General features: G+C 44.6%; 2 protein-coding genes across 2 annotated transcripts; one reads left to right on the forward strand and one right to left on the reverse strand.

Annotated features, from left to right (window-relative positions):
* Positions 1-236: 236 nt before the first annotated feature.
* PCSK9 (proprotein convertase subtilisin/kexin type 9) lies at positions 237-10,108 on the forward strand. Its single transcript, XM_075287438.1, has 13 exons — positions 237-543; positions 660-847; positions 1,737-1,928; positions 3,337-3,460; positions 5,174-5,307; positions 6,198-6,339; positions 6,559-6,755; positions 7,027-7,210; positions 7,862-8,032; positions 8,204-8,352; positions 8,549-8,726; positions 8,813-8,994; positions 9,874-10,108. Exons 2-13 carry the CDS (start codon positions 668-670, stop codon positions 10,069-10,071), a joined length of 2,031 nt encoding a protein of 676 aa, XP_075143539.1. The 5' UTR covers positions 237-543; positions 660-667; the 3' UTR covers positions 10,072-10,108.
* Positions 10,109-12,810: 2,702 nt separating this feature from the next.
* Positions 12,811-20,665, reverse strand: CENPL (centromere protein L). The gene is made up of 5 exons (XM_075286291.1): positions 20,581-20,665; positions 18,760-18,933; positions 17,855-18,106; positions 15,703-16,245; positions 12,811-12,982 (listed from the first exon to the last, which is right to left on the reverse strand). Exons 2-5 carry the CDS (start codon positions 18,928-18,930, stop codon positions 12,908-12,910), a joined length of 1,041 nt encoding a protein of 346 aa, XP_075142392.1. The 5' UTR covers positions 18,931-18,933; positions 20,581-20,665; the 3' UTR covers positions 12,811-12,907.
* Between the last annotated feature and the right edge of the window lie 1,144 nt (positions 20,666-21,809).

Genomic DNA, 21,809 nt, shown 5'->3' on the forward strand with positions numbered 1-21,809 from the left:
ACAAGAATTTAGCGCAAATACTACATCATGTAGAGCTGAAAAATTAACATTTGCAGAGATTTAGAGATCAAAGGCAAAGCTTTAAAAATTAGCTTGGGAGGATATGCAAAATGATTCCTAAAATAGCACAAATGATGAGCATTGGGCATGGAAGATAATTGGAATTAAAAAAAGGGGGCAGGGAGCAGACGGATTGCTTGCAGGGCCCAAAATATGGGGGGGGGGGGGAGGCTGTAGTAGTATGGGAGGGCAGAGGGTTCTGTGTGTGGGAGTGAGCTGTCACTGAGATGCATCCAGCTTATGTTTGGACATGAATTTTGGTGGGAGTGGAGGGGCACTGCGTGCACAGTCCTGTGCCTGTTCCTATGAGGGGGTGGCATAAAACCCTAAACATACAAGCATTCTCTTTTGTAATTCGACTCTACGAATAAGGTTCAGCAAAACCAGGTAATCAGTAACCAGACTGGATCATCCGATGAGACAAGAGGTGGTGTGATTCTGCTTCTCCCCACCCAAAACCAGGCTGCACACGCTACCAACTTAGTGAGTACCTTTTGAGAATTTACGCTTTGGTATTATTCCAATAGCACCTTCGATAAAATATTTCCATCTGAAAAGTTTTGGACATATTCAATTTTTAGCAATTGTTCTTGTCCAAGGTCACACCATGATCCTGAGCGCCTCCGTCTTGCTTTGGACCTGCTGCTTGCTCTTGGGTCCGGTCCAAACCGCAGCAGACGAGAGCGATTACGGAGAAGAAATCGTCCTCACTCTCGCCCTGGAAGAAGATGCTCTTGCTGAAACGGAGAAGAAAACAACTCCGGGGGTTTTCCTCTGGAGCAATAAGGTACGGTCTAGATTTTTTAGTTGTTGTTTTTCCATATTTGGTACAAAAATAGGGCATTCTAAAGTTTTAACCCTACCCTACCCACCCCCCAAAGAAAATATACTGTATATATAGATAACCGGTGATTTCCATGGCTCTCGTCTGCTGCCATCCATGTTGTGTTTCAATGTTTTTCTCTTTGCTGTTGTTGGAAGTGGAAATGCAAATAAAGAGGCACAATGAGGGATCCGTCACATACAAAGGGCCAAAGGCTATTTCTAATAATAGCTCGCTCGAGAGAACATTAGTTATAGATTTATTACAAGATTCAAGATATGCAAATATGTATAGGATCTACTGAGGACCAAATAGTCTACATGTAGTTGGGTTTTGTTGGCTTGACCAAATGGACCAAGCGCCGTGTGGACACTACCCGCACCACTTCTGTCCAAGTGTTCACCTCTTTCAACATGTTCTCATGATGTCATCTAATGATGTCACTGAGGCTACAGCTTTGGAAAAGGACAAGGGCGTAACTTGAGGGGGTGCAGAGAATGCAGTCACACCGGGCCCGGGAGCCTTAGGGGGCCCATAAGTACTGGCATCAGTATTGAGTTTGCAGCTTCCATCGCGCCCATAAGCCAAGCAGACCCACAGATTACCCTAACCACTAAGGATGATTAAACCCCTTAGCACCCGTAACCATCACTATCAAAAATTCACTGTAGGGATGATTGCAAAAGATTGCCTCTTAAGCAGGCGGTAACTCCTTGAAGAACACTCCAATATTTTTGCTTTTCAAATTTGAGGAGTAACGGTAATTGTCAAAACATTTAGTCCAAATGACATTATTTGGGTGCTTATTTGGGCTCCTTACCCAATTTCATGACCTCAGAATGTTGCTTTATAGGAATCTTGGAGAATGTCCGGCCAGTATATGGTGATCTTAAAAGAAAATGCTCACAAGTCCCAGACGGAAAGAGTGATCCGTCGGCTGCAGACCAAGGCGGCAAAACATGGCTACCTTACCAAAATTATCTATACCTTCCATGAACTGTTTCGAGGGTTTGTGGTAAGGATGAGCAGTGATCTGCTGGAGATGGTAAGTGACAGACACTCATCCCTTCAATTGAGATAGTGGATTCCATGGTGTATGGCGTCTTCAAAGGGATAGGAAGGATGTGTTGGATTCTGATTTTTTTGCATTTGCTCCTTGGGATAGGATCGGCACAAGTGTTTGTTAGACATACATCTTAAAGCCGCCTACATTTTCTGACTGGTGCTAGCTTGATCATATAGGTCGAAAGAGAATCAACCAGAAGTAATTCTATTGGTCACAGGATTCCATACAGTAGCCATATGTGGCGAATCAATTGGATATTGCCAAAGGAAGACCGGTTCCAAACAGAAGAACAAAAAAGAATCTACACTTGCCCAAGTCTTGTAGAAAGGCAAAACATAACATGTTATAGGGCGCCACTGCCCATTTTTCAAGGTATAGTGGATAACAGACATTTGATAAGGGGCAATGGCGTGCCGAAATGCGTTGTGTTTTCTACAAGACTTGGGCAGATCCTTTTTTGTTCTTCTGTTTGGAACCGGATCTCCTTCGGAATTACCTTGGACATCCTTGTGATGGTGGTTATCCAGTAGCTACATCAACCCTAATCTATAGGACTATTGTATTATTTCTTATATATTTCCAACAAAAAAAATGCATGAAATCCCGAATAATAACAAGACGGTAAACTATAAGAGTGAATACAGTTCTGTACCTTCTATTTGGCCATAGGACCAGATTCATCCTATTCTGTCTGCAGCAGCTTGACAAGTGCCATCTTTAGCGGTTATATCACATTTATAGCCATTATGTAATCCTCTTGGGTCCTCGTATGCTAAAGGTTGTGAATTAATGAGAAAAATAATTATACAGATGTAATCACGCTCTATTTCTCTTGTCTGTAGGAGTCTGACGCTTAGTCAGCAGCAGGGTAGATGTGCACAGTAGGCATGTTGTAATGCTATCTATCCCAATGCAAAATCGGGAACAGGCCCCCACTTACTATACGCCATTTATCAGACATTTATTAGGCCCCATTCACACGACCGTGTGCAGTATACAGGTCAGTAAAAAGGTACTGATGACACACGGATTGGTATGATCCAGTCTATACTGACCCTATATTGAAATGACTGCACCGGGCAGTAAAGGTATAGGACCTGCTCCATATTCTGTAGACCTTTAATACAGCCCAGGCACATGGCCGCAAAAACCATAACTGGTGGTCTGTCACTTGAAATTACAGTGAACTTCCTTTAGCTATCAACCAAAAAATCCAAGGAAAAGTGGTCTTCTAGGTCTTCTCAAAGAAGATGGCCACTATACATTTTAAATGGTGGAAGTGAAAATGTGTCCGGTGTGAATAAGAGGGTGGTCTTCTCAAAGAGGTGGTCATTTGGTATATTATATAGGTTTACAGTAACATATAACCTTGCTCCATCAATATCAGGCCCTGAAGCTGCCACATGTGGATTACATTGAAGAGGATTCCTATGTATTTGGCCAGAGTGTGCCATGGAACCTGGACAGGATTGTGCCCTCTCCGCATGTAGCCAACCACTTCAACCCCCCAAGTAAGATTTGTCTTATTATGTTAATTTTTATTACTGTGGAAACCTACAAGACGCCACACAAAAAGACACCACACAACAAGATGCCACACAAGACACCGCACAATGAGACGCCACACAACAAGACGCCACACAACAAGACGCCACACAAGACTCCACACAACAAGATGCCACACAAGACACCGCACAATGAGACGCCACACAACAAGATGCCACACAAGACACCGCACATTGAGATGTCACACAACAAGACGCCACACAAAAAGACACCACACAACAAGACGCCACAAAACAAAACGCCACACAATGAGACTCCACACAGCAAAATGCCACACAAGACACCACACAATGAGACACCACACAAGATGCCACACAAGACACCACACAACAAGATGCCACACAACAAGATGCCACATAAAACACCACACAATGAGATGCCACACAACAAGATGCCACATAGGACACCACACAATGAGACAAAAAAAAACAATATTGCACCGAGCTGATCTGTACAAAATAGTTTGTAATTAGCTCAGTGAGCTGACAGGTCAAATATAGCTGCAGTTGTAACATTTTACCCCGAAGGGAAAACAGCACTCAAAACGGACAAAACAACCTGGAGTCACTGACGGGTAATTTACTCAATATATTTCTGAAAAGTCAATGTAGGAGCAAATCTATAAAACATAACCTTTAATAAAGTTTTATTAAAAAGAAAATGGCCTATTAAAATAATAGCATTAATGCAATATGACTTCTACTAGATATAGGCAATCACCAGTCACTTTTTGTGTTGCCTTTCCATGCAGTCATATGCAATATTTATCCCTGTGTAGCTAACACTGGATACATTGAAAGCCACACAAATAATAACCTCTTGATGTCTGGGTTATATTATTGCAAAGGAAGTTAATAGGTCACATATCAAATTATTTCTCCCTGTATAGCTCACACTAGGTCTTTTCTGAGCTATATATTAATCCTTTGATGTCTGGATCATATTTGTATAGGGAAAATAACTCATGTAGTCAGGCAGTTATTCTATTTAAACAGGTGATGAAAGCTCTGTGGTCAATATAGTTTTACTAGCTTCCCACATATAAATAAACCGCGCTAACCTGTGATAGCATGCTGGTCTTAATCTTCAGTGCCTGTGTCCCAGACATCATCTGTCTGTCTGAAGCCTGCAATTCCATCTGCATCTGAGTCCTGGCCCATTCTGCTTCCATAGCTGCCTGTTCACATTATCTGGATATTTTGTTCAACCTTGCTCTGTTTGACCACTTGAAAAAGGGGAATCACCCCGAAACGCTGTAAATTCGGCGTCCAATAAAGTTTTTTAATGCTATCACAGGTTAGCGCGGTTTATTGATCCTTTGTGATCATCCAGGTTGTTTTGACCACACAATGAGACTCCACTCAAGATGCCACACAAGACACCACACAACAAGACACCACAGAACAAGACGCCACACAATGAGACACCACACAATATAATGACACACAAGACACCACACAACAAGACGCCACACGAGACAGCACACAACAAGACACTACACAACAAGATGCCACACAAGACACCACACAACATGACGCCACACAACAAGACGCCACGCAAGACATCACACTGCAAGATGCCACGTCAGAAACTACACAACAAGATGCCAAGCAAGAGATATGTTTGCCTTTACCTAATACCTTCTCTCTTGTCCTCAGATACAGGGGAGTCGGTAGGTGTATACCTCTTAGACACCAGCATACAGAGCAACCATCGAGAAATTGAAGGGAAGGTTCAAGTTACAGAATTTGAGAATGTTCCTGAGGAAGACGGGACCAGATTTTATCGACAGGTCAGTTCTAGGCCTTATTCACTCAACCGTCTCATTTTTCATGTGCCATAAGTCCTTGAAAAATGGGCGTATTCACATGTGTTTTTTTTATAGTCATCTTTTATCCATTTTCAGTACATTCCATTCCATTTTTGTTTGTCTAATTGTCACTCATTATTAACAGTTTGTTTAAAAAAAAATAAAAATTTCATTGATCAGTGCAAATCCACTGAACCTATCCTACTAAATGGTCACGTGATTGACCATGTGCTATCTAAAGGGGTTGACCATGATTGTCCATGTGCTATGTAATGGGGTTGAGCCTACAGATAATTATATACAGGATAGGGTATAAGGGTCACATCACTGTGGTGTCAAGAGAACAAGAACCTAAAATTCCCCCTGACGCTTCCAGTGTGTTTCCCTGATTGGCTCTCCATTGACTTCTATGGGGCTGCTGGAGATTGCAGTCCCGGAAACCTTGGCACTTCATTCACAGGGAGACTTAAGGAGGCTTTCAGGCCATCCATTCTCTTGGTTTTTGGAGGTTCCAATGGTCAGACCCTCAGTGATCCCCTGTGGATAATGTGATAAGTATCTGTAATAGAAAAACCCATTTAGGTTAAGGCCCAATGTTGCGGAAATGCAGTGTTTTTGCCTGTTGCGAAAAAAAATGGTGCATTTTACAGTATCAGCAAAGTGAATGAGATTCTGGCTAATCCCATCCAAACACTGCAGAAAAGAAAACTGTCATGTGAATAAATCCCTAGTCTGTACATGGTGTTCACCCAGAATCCCTGGAGGTGCACATGGCAGAGGTGTATAATGACCACTTTTGTCCCTCCACGTTACTTTATATGAAGGGGCCCTTTAATGAAACAATAAAAATCTTAGATATATTTTTTTTACAGGCCAGTAAATGTGAGAGCCATGGCACCCATCTGGCTGGTGTTCTGAATGGAAGAGATGCTGGTGTTGCTAAAGGTGTCAATCTGCGCAGTTTGCGAGTCTTGAACTGTCAGGGTAAAGGGACAGTGAGTGGAAGCCTCATGGGTATGTACGCTACTAGTTATTATATCTACACGTTACTTGTGACTCTATTCACACCAGGTTTGAACCTTCTTCCTATGTTGTGCCTGATATTTCAGTCTCTTTAAGTGAATAAGGCCGACCTACAATATCAGATACAAAGGAACAAAAATGGTGCTATATCCCTACAACTAAAGCAGACCCTTTTTGTCTAATCCTATTATACTTGTATATCTTTTGCAGGTCTGGAGTATATAAAGAAAGCCCTGGCTGAGCAGCCATACAGCCCCATGATTATTCTTATTCCCTTTGTTGGAGGGTTCAGCCAGACACTCAATATGGCATGTCGGACCCTTATAAAATCCGGGGTAATAATCATTGCCGCTGCTGGGAATTACAAGGACAACGCCTGCTTGTATTCACCAGCTTCAGAACCAGAGGTTAGTATGACTGCCCCAAAGCTGTATTATTTATACCGGGAAACCTATTACAGGGTGCAAAGAGCTGGGGTTGGTGGCGATGTCGTAGCATCCTGCATTCATTTAGTAGGGGCTGTGCTGGGTATTGCAGCTTTGCCCCATTCATGTGGTCAAGACCACTGTCCATACAAATCGGCAGAGAAATGAAGCCTAATCTGATGTCTTACATTGGACAGGACATGACTGTACCATTAGAGAATAATATGGTATACTGGATCTCCTCCGTTTACAGGTTATTACAGTTGGCGCCACCAACTATGAAGATCAACCGGTAACAATGGGAGCTCTTGGCACTAATTTTGGCAATTGTGTGGATATGTTCGCTCCTGGAGATGATATCATTGGTGCATCCAGTGACTGTAGTACTTGTTTTACCTCGAAGAGCGGAACATCTCAAGCGGCCGCACATGTGGCAGGTATGGAGGGCTACTACTACAGAGGTTATGGACTATTTCACTTAAGTTTGTAGACAGGGACATAACTATAGGGGATGCCAAGGTCATAGTCGCTACGGGTCACTGAACCGTGAGGGGCCCCAAATATATCACTGTTCTTAATGCCACACGGTACGTAGGGGCCCCATTATAGATTTTGCACTGGGGCTCATTGGCTTCAGGTTGTAGAATATATTTATCATTATTATTGGCAATGTAGTTCTGTGCAATACTGTAGTAAGGTCATTGTCTAAGTGCGGGGCCCTAAGCAGTGCCCCCTGTTCAAGATATTAGGCTATTTAGGATCCTTTGTGCTCCCCTGCACCTGTTCCCTTGATACCACTGCACCCCTCTGCTAGTCATTACCCTTCCCCAAATACCATGCACACGTCCGAGTGTGCCATCCAAAGGGGGCGTCCGAGGATACGTTCTGTTCCGATGAACATAGAACAGGTCTTATCCTGCTTCATGTCACTGGAACAGAACAGATTGGAAGGCGCCATAGAGACGAGTGCGTAACGGAATGATGGCGCTTGGACGTTGCTCCAAAAATTGGTTGTGTGCATTGGGTCTTAATCCTTTCGTACCAGTATCAGGATGTCACTGACCAGTATACTGATGGTTCTATTTCAGGGATCGCAGCGATGATACTAAATGGCAAGCCAGAGCTAACGGTGACAGAACTGAGGCAGAGACTCATTCACTTTTCTACCAAGAACGCCATCAATGAAGCCTGGTTTCCTGATGATCAGAGGCTTATCACCCCGAACAGGGTGGCGGGATTGCCTGTGAAACTTATTAATGGTAAGTTACTAAACCTGTACAACACATCCACTACTGATAATAGATGATGTCACAGCTTATCTGCTCCACCTCCTTGCAGAGAACATATCTAGAAGATGGCAGCCATGTTTTTTAATCACATGACACCCCTAAAGTCAAACATTTTCCAATATATTATTTTTTTTCTCTTAGATGAGCAGCTTTTATGCCGAACAGTTTGGTCAAAAGCGTCAGGTTTTGCTCGGACAGCGACTACATCAGTGCAGTGCTCCGGAAATGAGGAAATGTTCAGCTGCTCCAGTTTTTCTAGAAATGGTAAAAGAAAAGGGGAACAGGTTGAGGTAGGTACGAAAGCCCACGCCATGAAAATAGGTTTGGCTGCATTTTAAATATGACCTCGATCCCTCCTACCTTGCTGTTCTGCTGAACCAAATGACTGCAAAACTCTACTTGTGTGTTATGGATGCTAAAATGCCGCCATATTGAAACCGACCTTACTGTAAAGCTGCAATAATGATAATAATCTTCATCCAACAGGATAAAGATGGGAAGAAAGTCTGCACGGCACACAATGCCTTTGGTGGAGACGGAGTGTATGCAATTGCTAGATGTTGCGTCTGGCCAAAAGCAAGCTGCAGTGTTAATGCAAGTACCTCCGACGATGCCAGCACAATGTCCACCGCCAGCTGCCCACAGGAGGACCATGTCCTGACCGGTATCTACTCCTATCATTGTCCTGCCGTACTCGGCCGTAACTATCAGATCTTATCACAAGTAACCCATTCCTTTTCTATTTCTCAGGTTGCAGTTCCCATTCCTTAAGTGGCCATTTTAGTGATCATGTAAGGCCCGTACACAGCTCCGGGGACAGAGATCCCGTATGCATTGGGAAAAGTGGGATCACTTCTCACGCCTTGTGTTGCCATGCGCCAAGTATCTCCTGCAAAGTTAAGGAACACTTTCCTGTAGGCTTCACAGATAAGGTAAGCATTCGGTTTCCAAAAACTCAAAGGAGGGGGGATTTACTAATAAATGTACTGCATCTTTGGCTCACAGATCTTTCTTGTGCCATATTGTTCCTTCTGCGCCCTGTTCGCCACTTTTTGTAAAAGTGGGCAGAGCAGGGAATCCTCAGCCTGACAAATTTACTATAACTCACACCAGAAAATGGTTGTGTTATGTCTGAAATCTATGGCAGCGTCTGACTGGTGCAGGGGAAGGTGCCTGAAAGACTTACCCTTGGTTCACATCTGCACTTGGTAATCCGTTCGGAGAGCCCGCATGGGGACCCCCCGAACGGACTACCGAATGCATTTGCAAGCGGTGTGCAGTGAAAGCACACAAACCCCATAGACTATAATTGGGTCCATGTGCTTGCCGCAAGATCTCAGCATGAGGACAGGAAAGTAGATTGTGAACTACTTTCCTGTCCGCATGTTCCCTGCGGAGATTTCGCGGCAAGCACACAGACCCCATTATAGTCTATGGGGTCCATGTACTTTCACTGCACACCGCTTGCAAAGGCGTTCGGTAGTCCGTTCGAGGGGTCCCCATGCAGACTCCCTCGAACGGATTTCTGATGCAGATGTGAATGAAGCCTAAGAGGTCAGAGCTTCTTAATAATTCCGGCACAAAGGGGTTGATGTGGATTGCATTGTGCTGCACTGGTGCGTACCTGATTTATTAAGAAGCCGAAGCCTCTTGATATTTCGGGGATGCCTCGCATTAGCCAGGACCTTTTCTAAGACTGGTGTATAAGATAACCCCCCCCCCCCATACTTATTAGATCACCACCTTGTGGTCATAAGTTAATATTACACAGTACATAAAAAAAATAATTTTTGTGCTTTTTGGCATTCCAGGTAACAGTGTCCTGTGACGACGGCTGGACCTTGACCGGCTGTAATGCCTATTCCCGCGGTTCTAACATTCTGGGGGCTTATTCTGTTGATAACACTTGCGTTGTCTCCAATCCAAAAGGTGGTAAAGGGGCGGCAGCCATCGCTATTTGTTGCAAGAATGCGAATACAGAAGACAGCCAAAATTCTAACTATAGGTGAAATCCCTTCCTGTCCGGCGTGCTGACAGCATTTTGTACACAGCATCATATTTTTCTATACTAATACTATTCATAGTATCAGTTCCGTATATTCCAGGGGTCTGAGGCAGTCGCATGGGAATCGTACATTCCCAAGAGCCGGAAGGTCACGGCTTACAAACCATTGGTTTCTTATGTGAATATTTTTTTTATTCGTATATGTAGTGAACACTTTAAGTTGTTGAGAACTTTGCCCATAGGGACCAGATTACACAGGTAATTGCAAAAGCTTGGAAATCCATGGCCGCATCTTACAGGTCGGCATGGGCTACAGCGCCACTTTATCTTTGCACCAGTTTTTAATGCTAGATGTTTTGTACTGCACAGGACAGTACACAGGTCATTTTTTTCACGGTCACAACATATAAAGTTTCAGCAAAGACAGGCACTGACCTAAATCAGGGCTCAGCACTGCAACTGTTGTGAGACTACAACTCCCAGAATGCTTCACTTTAATGGCAGCTGTAATTTTACAACATCTGGAGAGCCAATAGTTGCCGACTCCTGGACAAAACTAGCAATAGAAGCATTTCTTACCCAGCCGGTCTTTGTTTAAAGGGGTTGTCCAGGCAGTTAAACTTACCTGGGTTCCAATGGTGGTTTCTTTTGACCCCAGGTCATGTGATCAGTCGCAGACCCCCACCGCACAGGTCCAGCATAAGGAAACCACCAGAGGAAGTCGGACAAGTTTAACTCTCCAGAAAACTTCTTACTTGGCTGCAGTGATGACATCATATCGACATGTGAGCGCTGCAGAGGTCAGCCAGTGATTGGTTGCAATGGTCACATGTAGTCAGTGATGTCATTGCTGAGTGTACCGACTGCCCCATTTGCAGATTGATTCAAAATTTTCCTCCAAATCTGCAAAAGTGACATATATAGCACTGTAATGTAGGGGGTGGCAGTTGAATACACTTGGGGAGGCGGTAGACTGGCTTTGAAAGAAACCTTAGGGTGACTTGGGACACTAAACACCCCATAGGTTATCATCGACCAAGGGTGTAGTGTGCCAAATAGCCTTCTTTTAATGCCATCCCTGCCGGAGACAAAAATAAAGTCTCATCTCTGGGGAAGTATACAGATTTGTTTTAATGAAGGCATTGCTAAAGGTCTATATGATCCATAAGAACTTGTGGGTGGTATAGTGTCCCATATCAACCTCACAGGTTTCCTTTATAGACCCCCTACCTAGCAGCCAGAGGGGCTACCACCCTCATTGCAGCTAAGCATTACCTCTATATGGCCACAAAGAACTTTCCCTGACAATATCAGCAGATTTACTGAGGATTTCAACAGCAAGTCGTGCGGATCAGCCGAACACTAGGACGTCTGAATCCAGCAGACTTTACAATTGTGCTATAAACTTAGACTAAAACGTCATGTAGTCACACAGATACAATAAGCAATGAGAAGAACTCCCAAACATAGCTGACAGTTTATTAACATTTCATGTAATGGTGTAAATAAGTCATGTAAGTGGAGTCTCCCTTTAAGACGTCAAACGCTCACTGTTCTTAGCCCTCAAAATAGGACAAGGAGGCTTTGTGCCCGTCTCATGACCCCCGCTGCTTTAGAACAGGGCGAAGCATGGCGCTTCACCCGAGAACCCCCAATAGGTACTAAACACAGGGAAAGTGATATAACAATCCATCCCGCTGTCTCATGACATCTTTTTTTCCATAGCATATTCATCACACGTCTGTTTTGTACGTTACATATTTATTTGCAGTCTATTTGTACAAAATTTAGATTTTCAATAAAAACAAAACTAAAAAACAAACAGTGTGATTTATTGCTTTCATAATGGAGTCAGTAGTACTGAGCATATACAGCAGTGTACCAGACGTGGATACTGGAACCCTTTCTAGCACTAATTTCATCATCTGAGATGACACTAGAGGGCAGCACATCTATAGTGCAGATATGTAGCCTGCATGCTACTGGTTTAGCTGGCTTGCAAGGGGCCTACAGCATTGTCTTGTTCCAACCTCATCTTTGCCCTGGCTCACAGAAGGGGTCCCCTGCATGGGGCTCCCCTTTATGATGTCCATAGACAGTGGTAATCTTTTCGAGTGACAATCGGTACGTGCACGCTGCTGCATTCATCTCTATGGGGCTACCACAGACAGCAAACACTGTAGGTTGCTTCCCTTGAGCAATCCCATAGTGATAACACATACGGTGTGCATGCTCGACCCCTGGAGGAGACAGCAAGTTAAGCAAGGTTCACACTAGCGTTGGTGTCTGATGCTAATGTCCACGCAATATCTTGCACGGACATAAGCATCGGACGCCGACGCTAGTGTGGACGTCCCCTTACCTGTGCAAATACAGAATGACAATATACGTATACTGCGCTGAAAAATAAACAAAAACCAAAGTTTATTTGACATACAGGACAATGACGTACATACAATACTATAAAGGACAAGACCACAATATTTAAAACACAGGCCGAAAAGTGCTTTCACAATAACAAGGGATTCGCGGCCAGTGTCACAGTAACCGCCATGTAATGCGCATTGATCAGGAGGCGTATGGAGTCCGCGGAGGAAATCTGATGCAATGTAAAGCAGCCAAGCAGATCCCAGCTGGTTCCTATAAAGCAGGCTACGCTGGGATGTCGCCGGCCGCTCCACACGACGCTTCCATAAATAAGCCATAGTATATACAGCTTTGGCAGTTACTGTAGTAGAGCGGTAATAATACACGGCAAGTCTTCATACACAGAAAACATGTCCATGGGAGGCAGGAGGGTGCGGAACGTGCTGGACCAAGTCTCAGAGGAGTCTGTGTATCTAATACTGGATGTTATTGATCGCCAGCTCCGTGATGAATCCCAGTACTCGTGTTAGGTAGTCCTTACTGAGGAACTAGGGAAAAAGAGAGAGAGTCAGATATACAGAAAGGGAATGATGGGAGTACAAGGTCTGTATAAGCAGGCGCAATAAAAAAACAAAATAACAACCCAAAACATAAAGGTGCTATACCAATGCCTCAAACTTGGTTCTAAACCACACCTAACCTGTTAGAAGATTTTACAGGAAAAGCTGCTCTGTGTATACGAAGAGTAAGCCCATTTCTGGACAATATACGATATGGATTATACAGTTTCTAAAAGTCTCCCCCCCCCCCCCATCTCTAATTTTAAGTTTTCCCTGAGCTGCTGGGTAGAGACTAGCTGCAAGGATGTATCCTATAACCTGGCTCTCTAAGGCCGGGTTCACACGGAGTATTCTGGCTCATCATTTGGTACGTAGACGCAAAATCACGGCTGCAAAATAGCGCCGCGTGTACGGTACTAGCTCCCATTGAAAACAATGGGAGCGTATACGGCCCGCAAATCCTCCGGCGGCGTCTACGTACCAAATGACGAGCCAGAATACCCCGTGTGAACCCGGCCTAAGGCGGAGTTCACACGGGGTATTTTGGTCAGGCCGTATCCGCCACAAAATCCTGACCAAAAAAACCCCATCTCCCATTGAACTCAACGGGAGCCGGTCAGTTCTTTCTTCAGGAAGCCGTTTGTTCCGGCTCCCGAGAAAAAAGAAGCAACATGCTCATTCTTAAGGCGAATCCCCCTGCAGACACTCTCTCCTCCTGACAAGGCCCATTCATTTGGGCCTAATCAAGGAGCGGAGTGCGCACACAGGCATCCAGTCGCGGCTACAAGTTTTTTGGACCAGAATCTGAGACGGCCTCCCCATCAAATTCCAGTCCAAAATAGCTTGTGTGAATCCAGCCTAACAGAAACACCAGCCTATAGGACATTACAGAGAAGTACTGACGTGAATGAAGCACTATGGAGCCGCCTCTCTGCCTGACAGCGCAGTCATACAAGAGTTTCATCCATAGCCTGAACACTACGCTAGGAGACATCCATGATGTTAGGAGTTCCTGCTTCACAGTGACATATTGTCCCATAGTGAGTACAGTCTGGAATAGTATGTCACAGAGACAGACTCTACGCACGCAACACAAAGGTGCATCCAAGTTGGGGCCGATTTTGCGGCAGAATGCAGTTGGACGACACCAGGAGTGACAGCCGTATGTCATCCGAGTGCATTCCCATTATGCACTTGCCTGTATGGGGGGCTTCTGACCCATTTTGTTCCAATGAAATTGAGCAATATAGGACCTGTTCTGTTTTCAACGGAACAGAACGGATCATCGGACGTCCCCTTGAACATGTGCATAAAGCTTAATGCTAGGAGTCTATGTCTCACACACAGACCAAGGTTTATGGATGAAACTCTGTCATGTGACTGATCTGCGAGTCTCTGCTTCTCTCGTACTCATCTCCTCCATACATGTCTATGGGCACATATGATCTGACCATCCATTTGGAGAGACCAGAACAGGTTAAGCACAGATAACAGGGCGAGTGTAGAGTTTAGGAGGGGAAAAGAGATGAGTGGAGAAAGAAGCATTTTTCTGACCAGATATTTAAATGAAGTTTCCTTTATTTTCTGGCACTATTGGTTAACGCAGAATTTCTTGAAAAGTTACGGATTATTTTTCCATGTGTCTTATTGCCACAAAACCCTGAACGCTGTGGTTGGTGCAATAGAACTATGGCGGTCACAAGATGGGCACCAAACTATTGGCATATTGAATGAGACCGGCCCTTATAGAAGAACAAGTAAACTGGAGTGGAGTTATTTTTTTTATTTTACCGTGTCCCTTACTAGCCATTTGTTTAGTTTGGGTCCTCCACGGGGTCATGTGACTCTCCGCACCTTACATGCTCTTATATCTGGACCGCAAGTCAGAACCGGTTATTCTTATAAAGAAATTTCAGAGCAAATTGACAACTGGGTGTTGCCATTATACAAAATAGAAGCGGTTCCCTGATAGGATATTACATAAATGAATGTCAGCTCCATCCTCCTCCTTTATATAGAATCTATCCACAGCCACCATATAGGACTGCTATATATCATGTATAAAGAACCAGCTCCTCACTACACGACCGTCTAAACTACTGACATCCGTTTTATCTATAGAGAACAAGCGATGATAATACGCAGGGTCTTAGTGCATGGCCCGATAGTCCTGGAGCTATAGGAAGTCTGGGGTGAACAGATAAGTCTGTTGTGCTCATCCTCTTGGAAAAAAACTGCCCCATGTCAGAGACCACATCAAAATGTAGGCACAATATAGCACATGGCTGAAGACTGGACATTATCCGGACCGTGTACCCACAAGCAGGAGCCCCAGTCACTGCCAGGAACATTTATCACCAGGGCGGTGGGCTCGGAAGGCCAAAGCACCAATTCCTATTGTTCATAGCCCGATTCCAACAAGATCTTCTTCACAAAATAGCTGACATCCATGGTCAGATAGCACAAAGAACTCCACACAAAAAATGAAAAGCAAGTGGATGAAGTGTAAAGGGGTCCTCCCCCACTAACAACATATATTCTCTTTCCAAAGGACAAAGACTGGTTGCTGGAGATCCAATCATTGGGAACTCCACATTGTGCCATGCTTGACTAAAACGCCTTTTACTTTCTCACTCCCTGTGTCCATCTTCAATACCACTGCACCTTACTGCTTTATGCGGTGTATAACGGAGATGGAAATCACTCACCTTCACTTTTCCTTCACAATGTGCCGATACCACAGAGGCCGTCACCTTTACAAGCTTTGTTGCAGACAAGTGGATTTTAAAGTGTCTGAAGAAATGTGAGTACAGACACTGGAATAAATGGTTCACCTCCTCTACCGTCACCTCGTCTTTTGACTTATGAATATCGTTCCATAAAGTTTTAAAGTCTTCGGCGTGGATAATATAAGTAATGTCCATGTGAGGCTCCACTGGTACAGAGAATACAAGCTCCGTGGCTGGCACATGTCCTTGCACTTCGTACCCTGTCCACATCGCTGCCAACCACGTAAGGTCCTGAGAACTGATCGCCAGTTTACCAAAACAACAGTCAAAGTTTCTTTGGAACCACATCCCGACTAGAGCCGTGAGGGACTCGGCGCCATTGTACAGAAAGAGGGGAAGGCAAGTAAAGGTGTCTGGTATCGCCTCCAATAGGTCATCCTCTGTGTACAGTCCACAAAACCAACCTGTCCACACAATACGGTCCTCTGTGCCCGGCTTGGTGACTGGAGGTTTGGATGAAATCTTCCAGAGAGAAAGAGAAAGGGCTGATGAGACTACGCAAATTATCTTTGTATAAGTACATGCACAACGGACTAAGAAACTGTGCCAGATTCACAAGGACATAGAAAAATAAAGCTACGTGAATACGGCTCAGGACAAGTTCACACCTGCGCCCGGTCTCCGCTTTGCGGGTTTCAGTCTTCCTGAGAAACTGGACAGGAGACGGAAACCGGAAGTCACATTTTCAAACCCTTTCACTTGAATGGGTTTGCAAAGTCTCCACCCGTGAGCGTTTTGTGCCTCTCCGCGGCGAAACATTTTTTTTTTTTTTAACCGGATACAAAGTCCTGCATGTCCGACTTTGTGTCTGGTTAAAAAAAAAAAAAAACGGTTTTGCTGCAGAGAGGCAGAAGTAACTCAGTAGTTTGAAAACTGACTGCCAGTTTCCGTCTCCTGTCCAATTTCTCGGGCAGAAGACGGAAACCTGCAAAGTGGAGACCGGGCGCAGGTGTGAACCCGCCCTTAAAGGGGTTGGCCACTTTCAGACCAATATTGACAAACAAATGTACAAGAGAAAGATATACAATTTTCCAATATACTTTCTGTATCAATTCCTCACAGTTTTCTAGATCTCTGCTTGTTGTCATTCATTCTATTACTTCTAGAGGATAAAACTCTGACCATGGTCATGTGATTTACGGTCCATGGTCATGTGATTTACGGTCCATGGTCATGTGATGAGGACACAGGTGCACAGCTGATTAACAGGCAGATGTCCGATTACTGGGCTGTGATGAGCGACACCTGTGTCCTCATCACATGACCATGGACTGTAAATCACATGACCATGGTCAGACTTTTATCCTCTAGAAGTAACAGAATGAATGACAGCAAGCCGAAATCTAGAAAACCGTGAGGAATGGATGCAGAAAGTATATTGGAAAATTGTATATCTTTCTATTGTACATTTGTTTGTCAATATTGGTCTGAAAGTGGCCAACCCCTTTAAGGAACTAACTAGAAAATTACCTAATATATAGAGATGAGCGAGTACTGTTCGGATCAGCCGTTCCGAACAGCACGCTTGCATAGAAATGAATGGACGTAGCCGGCACGCGGAGGGTTAAGCGGCCGGCCGCTGTCAAAGCGGAAGTACCAGGTGCATCCATTCATTTCTATGGAGCGTGCTGTTCGGATCGGCTGATCCGAACAGTACTCGCTCATCTCTACCAATATACCTTCTGTACCAGTTCTGCCCAGATTTCAAGATGTCTACTTGTTGACATTCAATAGAAATATTGATTGGTTTAAAGAGGACCTGTCACCAATCTTGCCATGCCCGTTTTAGTAACTACATGTATTGTCCGTGAGATAATTATGGAACATTATTCCTGGAATTCTGACCTTCCTCTGTAATTCTTCCTGGATAACTGGGTGTTACCATTTGGGGGTGTATTAGATCAAATCATTACCAATAGTGCCAGACTCTGCAGAGTTTGTCAAGGGCAATAGTAACACCCATGGATCAATTTGTTCAGATATTTACAGGAAAGAATAAACAGGATTGGCCCATGGAGGGGGTGAAAGGGGGAAAATAGTAATAATAATAATTAGTTAGTTAAAGTCTCACCTGTATAAGCACTGCAAGTGGATCTCTGTCCTTGCCCTTGAGTCCTGGTAAACAGGAAAACGTGGCTTTTAGGTTCAGATCTGCGCCCAGTTCGATTGCAATCCCCTTCTGTTTCTCGGCAGCTATATGAGCCGACAGATGCCTGGAATATTCCTTTAGCCTGGTGTAAGAGAACTTGTACATTGGAGTCACGCTGTACAGAATCCATTGTTTCTGGATAAGCAAAGCAGCCTTCGCCGGATCGAGGGCCTCCTGAAATTGCAATTCATCGACACGTTAGCTGTAAAGCACATTCATCATTTTGTGTCGCCTTCTTGAGGACGGCGTTTCTCTACTGAGTTACTTGCAGTGTAATAAGGGGAATTGTCATCTCAGTGATGTTATATTACTAGGATATGCCAGCACTTTATCATCAGTATACCCTGTAGATCCCAATCTTGCTGCCTTCTACAGTCTTTAAGAACACAATGACACAACGGCCTCCCATGCGTCACAACGCCATTCAATTTAATGGGGTTGTCCGTGGTTCCCTGCACAACTCAGTGCAAAGATAAGCAATGGATCAGCCTACAGCCCCATCACTCTTAGGATCTGCAGGGGACACAGATCATGAAGTGATGACTGATACTTGCAGTATGCCATAGCTATGCACCTTTAAATAAGTCTGAATAGTGCACAGGGTACATAAGAATATATAAGACTTTCTAAGAGTCTGTGTATGACACCGAGGAATACAGTCGAATTATAGATTTGTTTTCTCTCTCATTGACAATACTGCACAACATATGGATTACCTACAGCTCCATGTGATTTGATATTAGACTGCCCCGGGCAAGGGGTCTGTGGTGTTACGGTATAACGGGTATTGACAAGAAGACATGTTGATAATAAAGAGTGATGTCTACCTCTAAGGGGGTGCTCTGAGGGATCTTCCTTTTAGACAAGCTTCGAAATGCAGACCGTCGACGAGCAGAGATTAAACTTCCAGGTGGATACCGCGAGCTGTGGACGTGGCTGCTCTTTTGTGCCGTTGACCTAGTTCTGGGGGTTGACACCCCATCACTAGGTGTTTGCATATCCTGCACAAAATACACCATCAATTACTGTACATACAAAACTAATAGTGACAGCATCAATGACAGGCATCATCCGGTGGAGTAGGCGGTGGATTGTCAGACTCTGGATTTTTGTGTGGTCATATAGTAATCACTTATAGGATTAGAAACCCTTCAGGATGAAAGCCAAAGTCCATATAGGTTTAATTCCAAATTGTTTCCTTTTGTTCAGTCTTTGGCTTCTTTCATTTTTCACACTGAACTGGGGTTCTCTGCTGGAAGTATATGCTGCGGGGTTATCAGTGATTCGCTGTGTTAGGTTATGATGTTGATATGACCGCATATCACAAGAGCAAATTTTTGAGCGAGGACATCACCACTGTGTAATCCCATTGGGCATAGCACCTAGCTGTACATAGCCTTGGATTGTGATTGCTGTAACATGACTACAGTACCAAAAAGACCTCAAAACATCTATAGGATAAGGGGTAAGTGTTATATCACTGGGGGTTCAACTACTAGGGAATCCCATGGATCACAAGTACAGGGATTCCTTGCCCCCCATTTGGTTGGAGTGACAGTCATACTAATCTCTATGAAACTAATAAAGAGACGCAGAGTACAGCGCTCAGAACAGATCCTGCAGACCACCACTCCACATTCAAATGGTGGACACAGGACTCAAGTTGTAGATGGGAGTCAGACATGTATCCATTACTTTGTGGATGGCAGAGAAGTTTAATTTAACCACCATAGCTTGGAGATTCCAGCTTTCACTTAAAGGGGTTAAACATTGATGAGCTATCATTTGGATAGGTCATCTATATATTTTACTTGGGGTCTGATATTTAGGATTCCCATATATCTGCAGCACTCAATGCCACTTTCACGTCACAGGCCTGTGATGTCAAATGTATTTATTTATTGATTGATTGTGAGCCCCATATAGAGATCACAATGTACATTTTTTCTTCCTATCAGTATGTATTTGTAGAATGGGAGGAAATCTATGCAAACACAGGGAGAACATACAAACTCCTTACAGATGTTCGAACCCAGGACCTGAGGCACCATGTTGCCCAGTTCAAGTTTGTCACATGGTAGAAGGCTGAACACTAAGCAATGTATGGAGCTGTGCTTGGTAGTCAGGGGAGATGCTGCAGCACTCACCTAAATACTGCCAAGACCAACCCCTCTGGAAATAAAAGGGGCTGAATACGGGGGGCGAGTCATCCATGAGATCTGGGGGGTCTGAGACTCATCCCTCTGCATTGCAAGAAATGTCAAGTCTGTGCAATGTTAATGTCAAGTCTATGCACTGCCAAGTCTACAACAGGTGGGCACATTTGTCTTCTTTGCCCCGTCTCCAGGATCCTGCCTGCAGGGATGTATGATAGGGGTTCACAGTCACCTATATATGTATAATGTCTACAAGGATCACAATGTAAACAGTGTCCACAGCAGCTGCAACTCAGGAGCTGAAGACACTGATCAGAGACAGACAAAACACGATCAGAGAGGTCCCTGCAATTGCAAAATTTGCACCAACCCCCAAATAATAACAATAATACATTTATATATACAATACACAGACCTCCCATATATACATAGCCCCGCCCCCTGCACATATAGCCCATATACTGACTCATATAACAGCAGTGCGGCCCTTACAGCAGTCCAGGAGCAGGGAGCCGGCTTCCAGGACACAGCGCTCCCCTCCGCCGCTCACTGTGCACCAGGCGCTGTGCTATCCAGCTCCTCCATTTTGGCGGTTACACTTTTCAAATTCCCCTCCTAACTTCCCGGAAGTCACCGCAGCCCATGCGAAAACGAGGCATGGAACGCAAACCTCATCGCGATGATGTCATCGACTAGGTGGCAGGGTAAGAGCCCTTACTAAAGATGGCCGCCTCTAATCTCTTCCTTGTATGTCCTGACTGGACAGTGTTTGGTTTCAATGTGTCACGTGAGGGCTCGTGTTCTGTCAGGTTTGATTGCGCCTGGATCGTGTTTGGTTTCACAAGGACGCCCGGCCGGCATGTGACGGTGTGAGGAGATGGCGCCGCCTCTGTTTCGCTTCCTTCAGATCTATAGCAATAATTCACCGCGCTTAGGTGTTTAATTGGCCTCTTTGTTTCAATAGCAATATATCTGCTTGCTGTCAGTGAATGGCACTGGTTCTTGTTTACATGTGGTGTTTTCTACCTTGCAGGCGTTCCTGTGTGAGTGCATTAGCCCGGACTCCTGCATTGCTGCAGCTTGGCAGGTGAGAGATGTTCAGGTAGGGCGGGCGGCCATGTAAGTGGCGTGTGAGTGCACATATTGCACCGCGAGGTGCGCTGTCCCTTTAAGAGTATGAGCCGCTGGGCTGGTCAAGGTCACATGGGGGCGTCTAAAACTGCTCCACGCACCGTCCTCATGTGAATCCGTGTTACATACAGGGGTACAAAGTGGAATTGATGGTAACGGCAAGGTAGCGGTAGAGAATTGGCGCTCCACATAAGGAAGAACGGTGCAGGAATGGGCGAAGCACCTCAAGGAAGGTTACAGAGACCAGTGTATTACCTGACAGCAAGGGGTGACACAGGATAGGGGCGCCCTAAAGACCAGAGATGGCAGCATACAGCACACTGGTGGCAATGTACTTGCGCATGGACACCACTTTTGTTGCATAACTTTGGTGCACACAAATGCCAAAGATGTGCCACATTGTTGGTTCTGCACTGTGCTTGTCACTTTTACCAAAATTGGCAAATCAAGGTGGCCTGGGGATGCCACGTCTGAGAAATTTACTGTAATTTGTGCTTGAGTTATACCTGAAATATCTGCCCCCATGTTACTAAATCCCCACCCCATCGATTCTAAGATTGCTGGTGGGTACGAGTGGCAACCTGAGACAA

The sequence above is a fragment of the Leptodactylus fuscus genome, chromosome 9, assembly GCF_031893055.1.
Source record: "Leptodactylus fuscus isolate aLepFus1 chromosome 9, aLepFus1.hap2, whole genome shotgun sequence".
Classification (NCBI taxonomy): Eukaryota; Metazoa; Chordata; class Amphibia; order Anura; family Leptodactylidae; genus Leptodactylus; species Leptodactylus fuscus.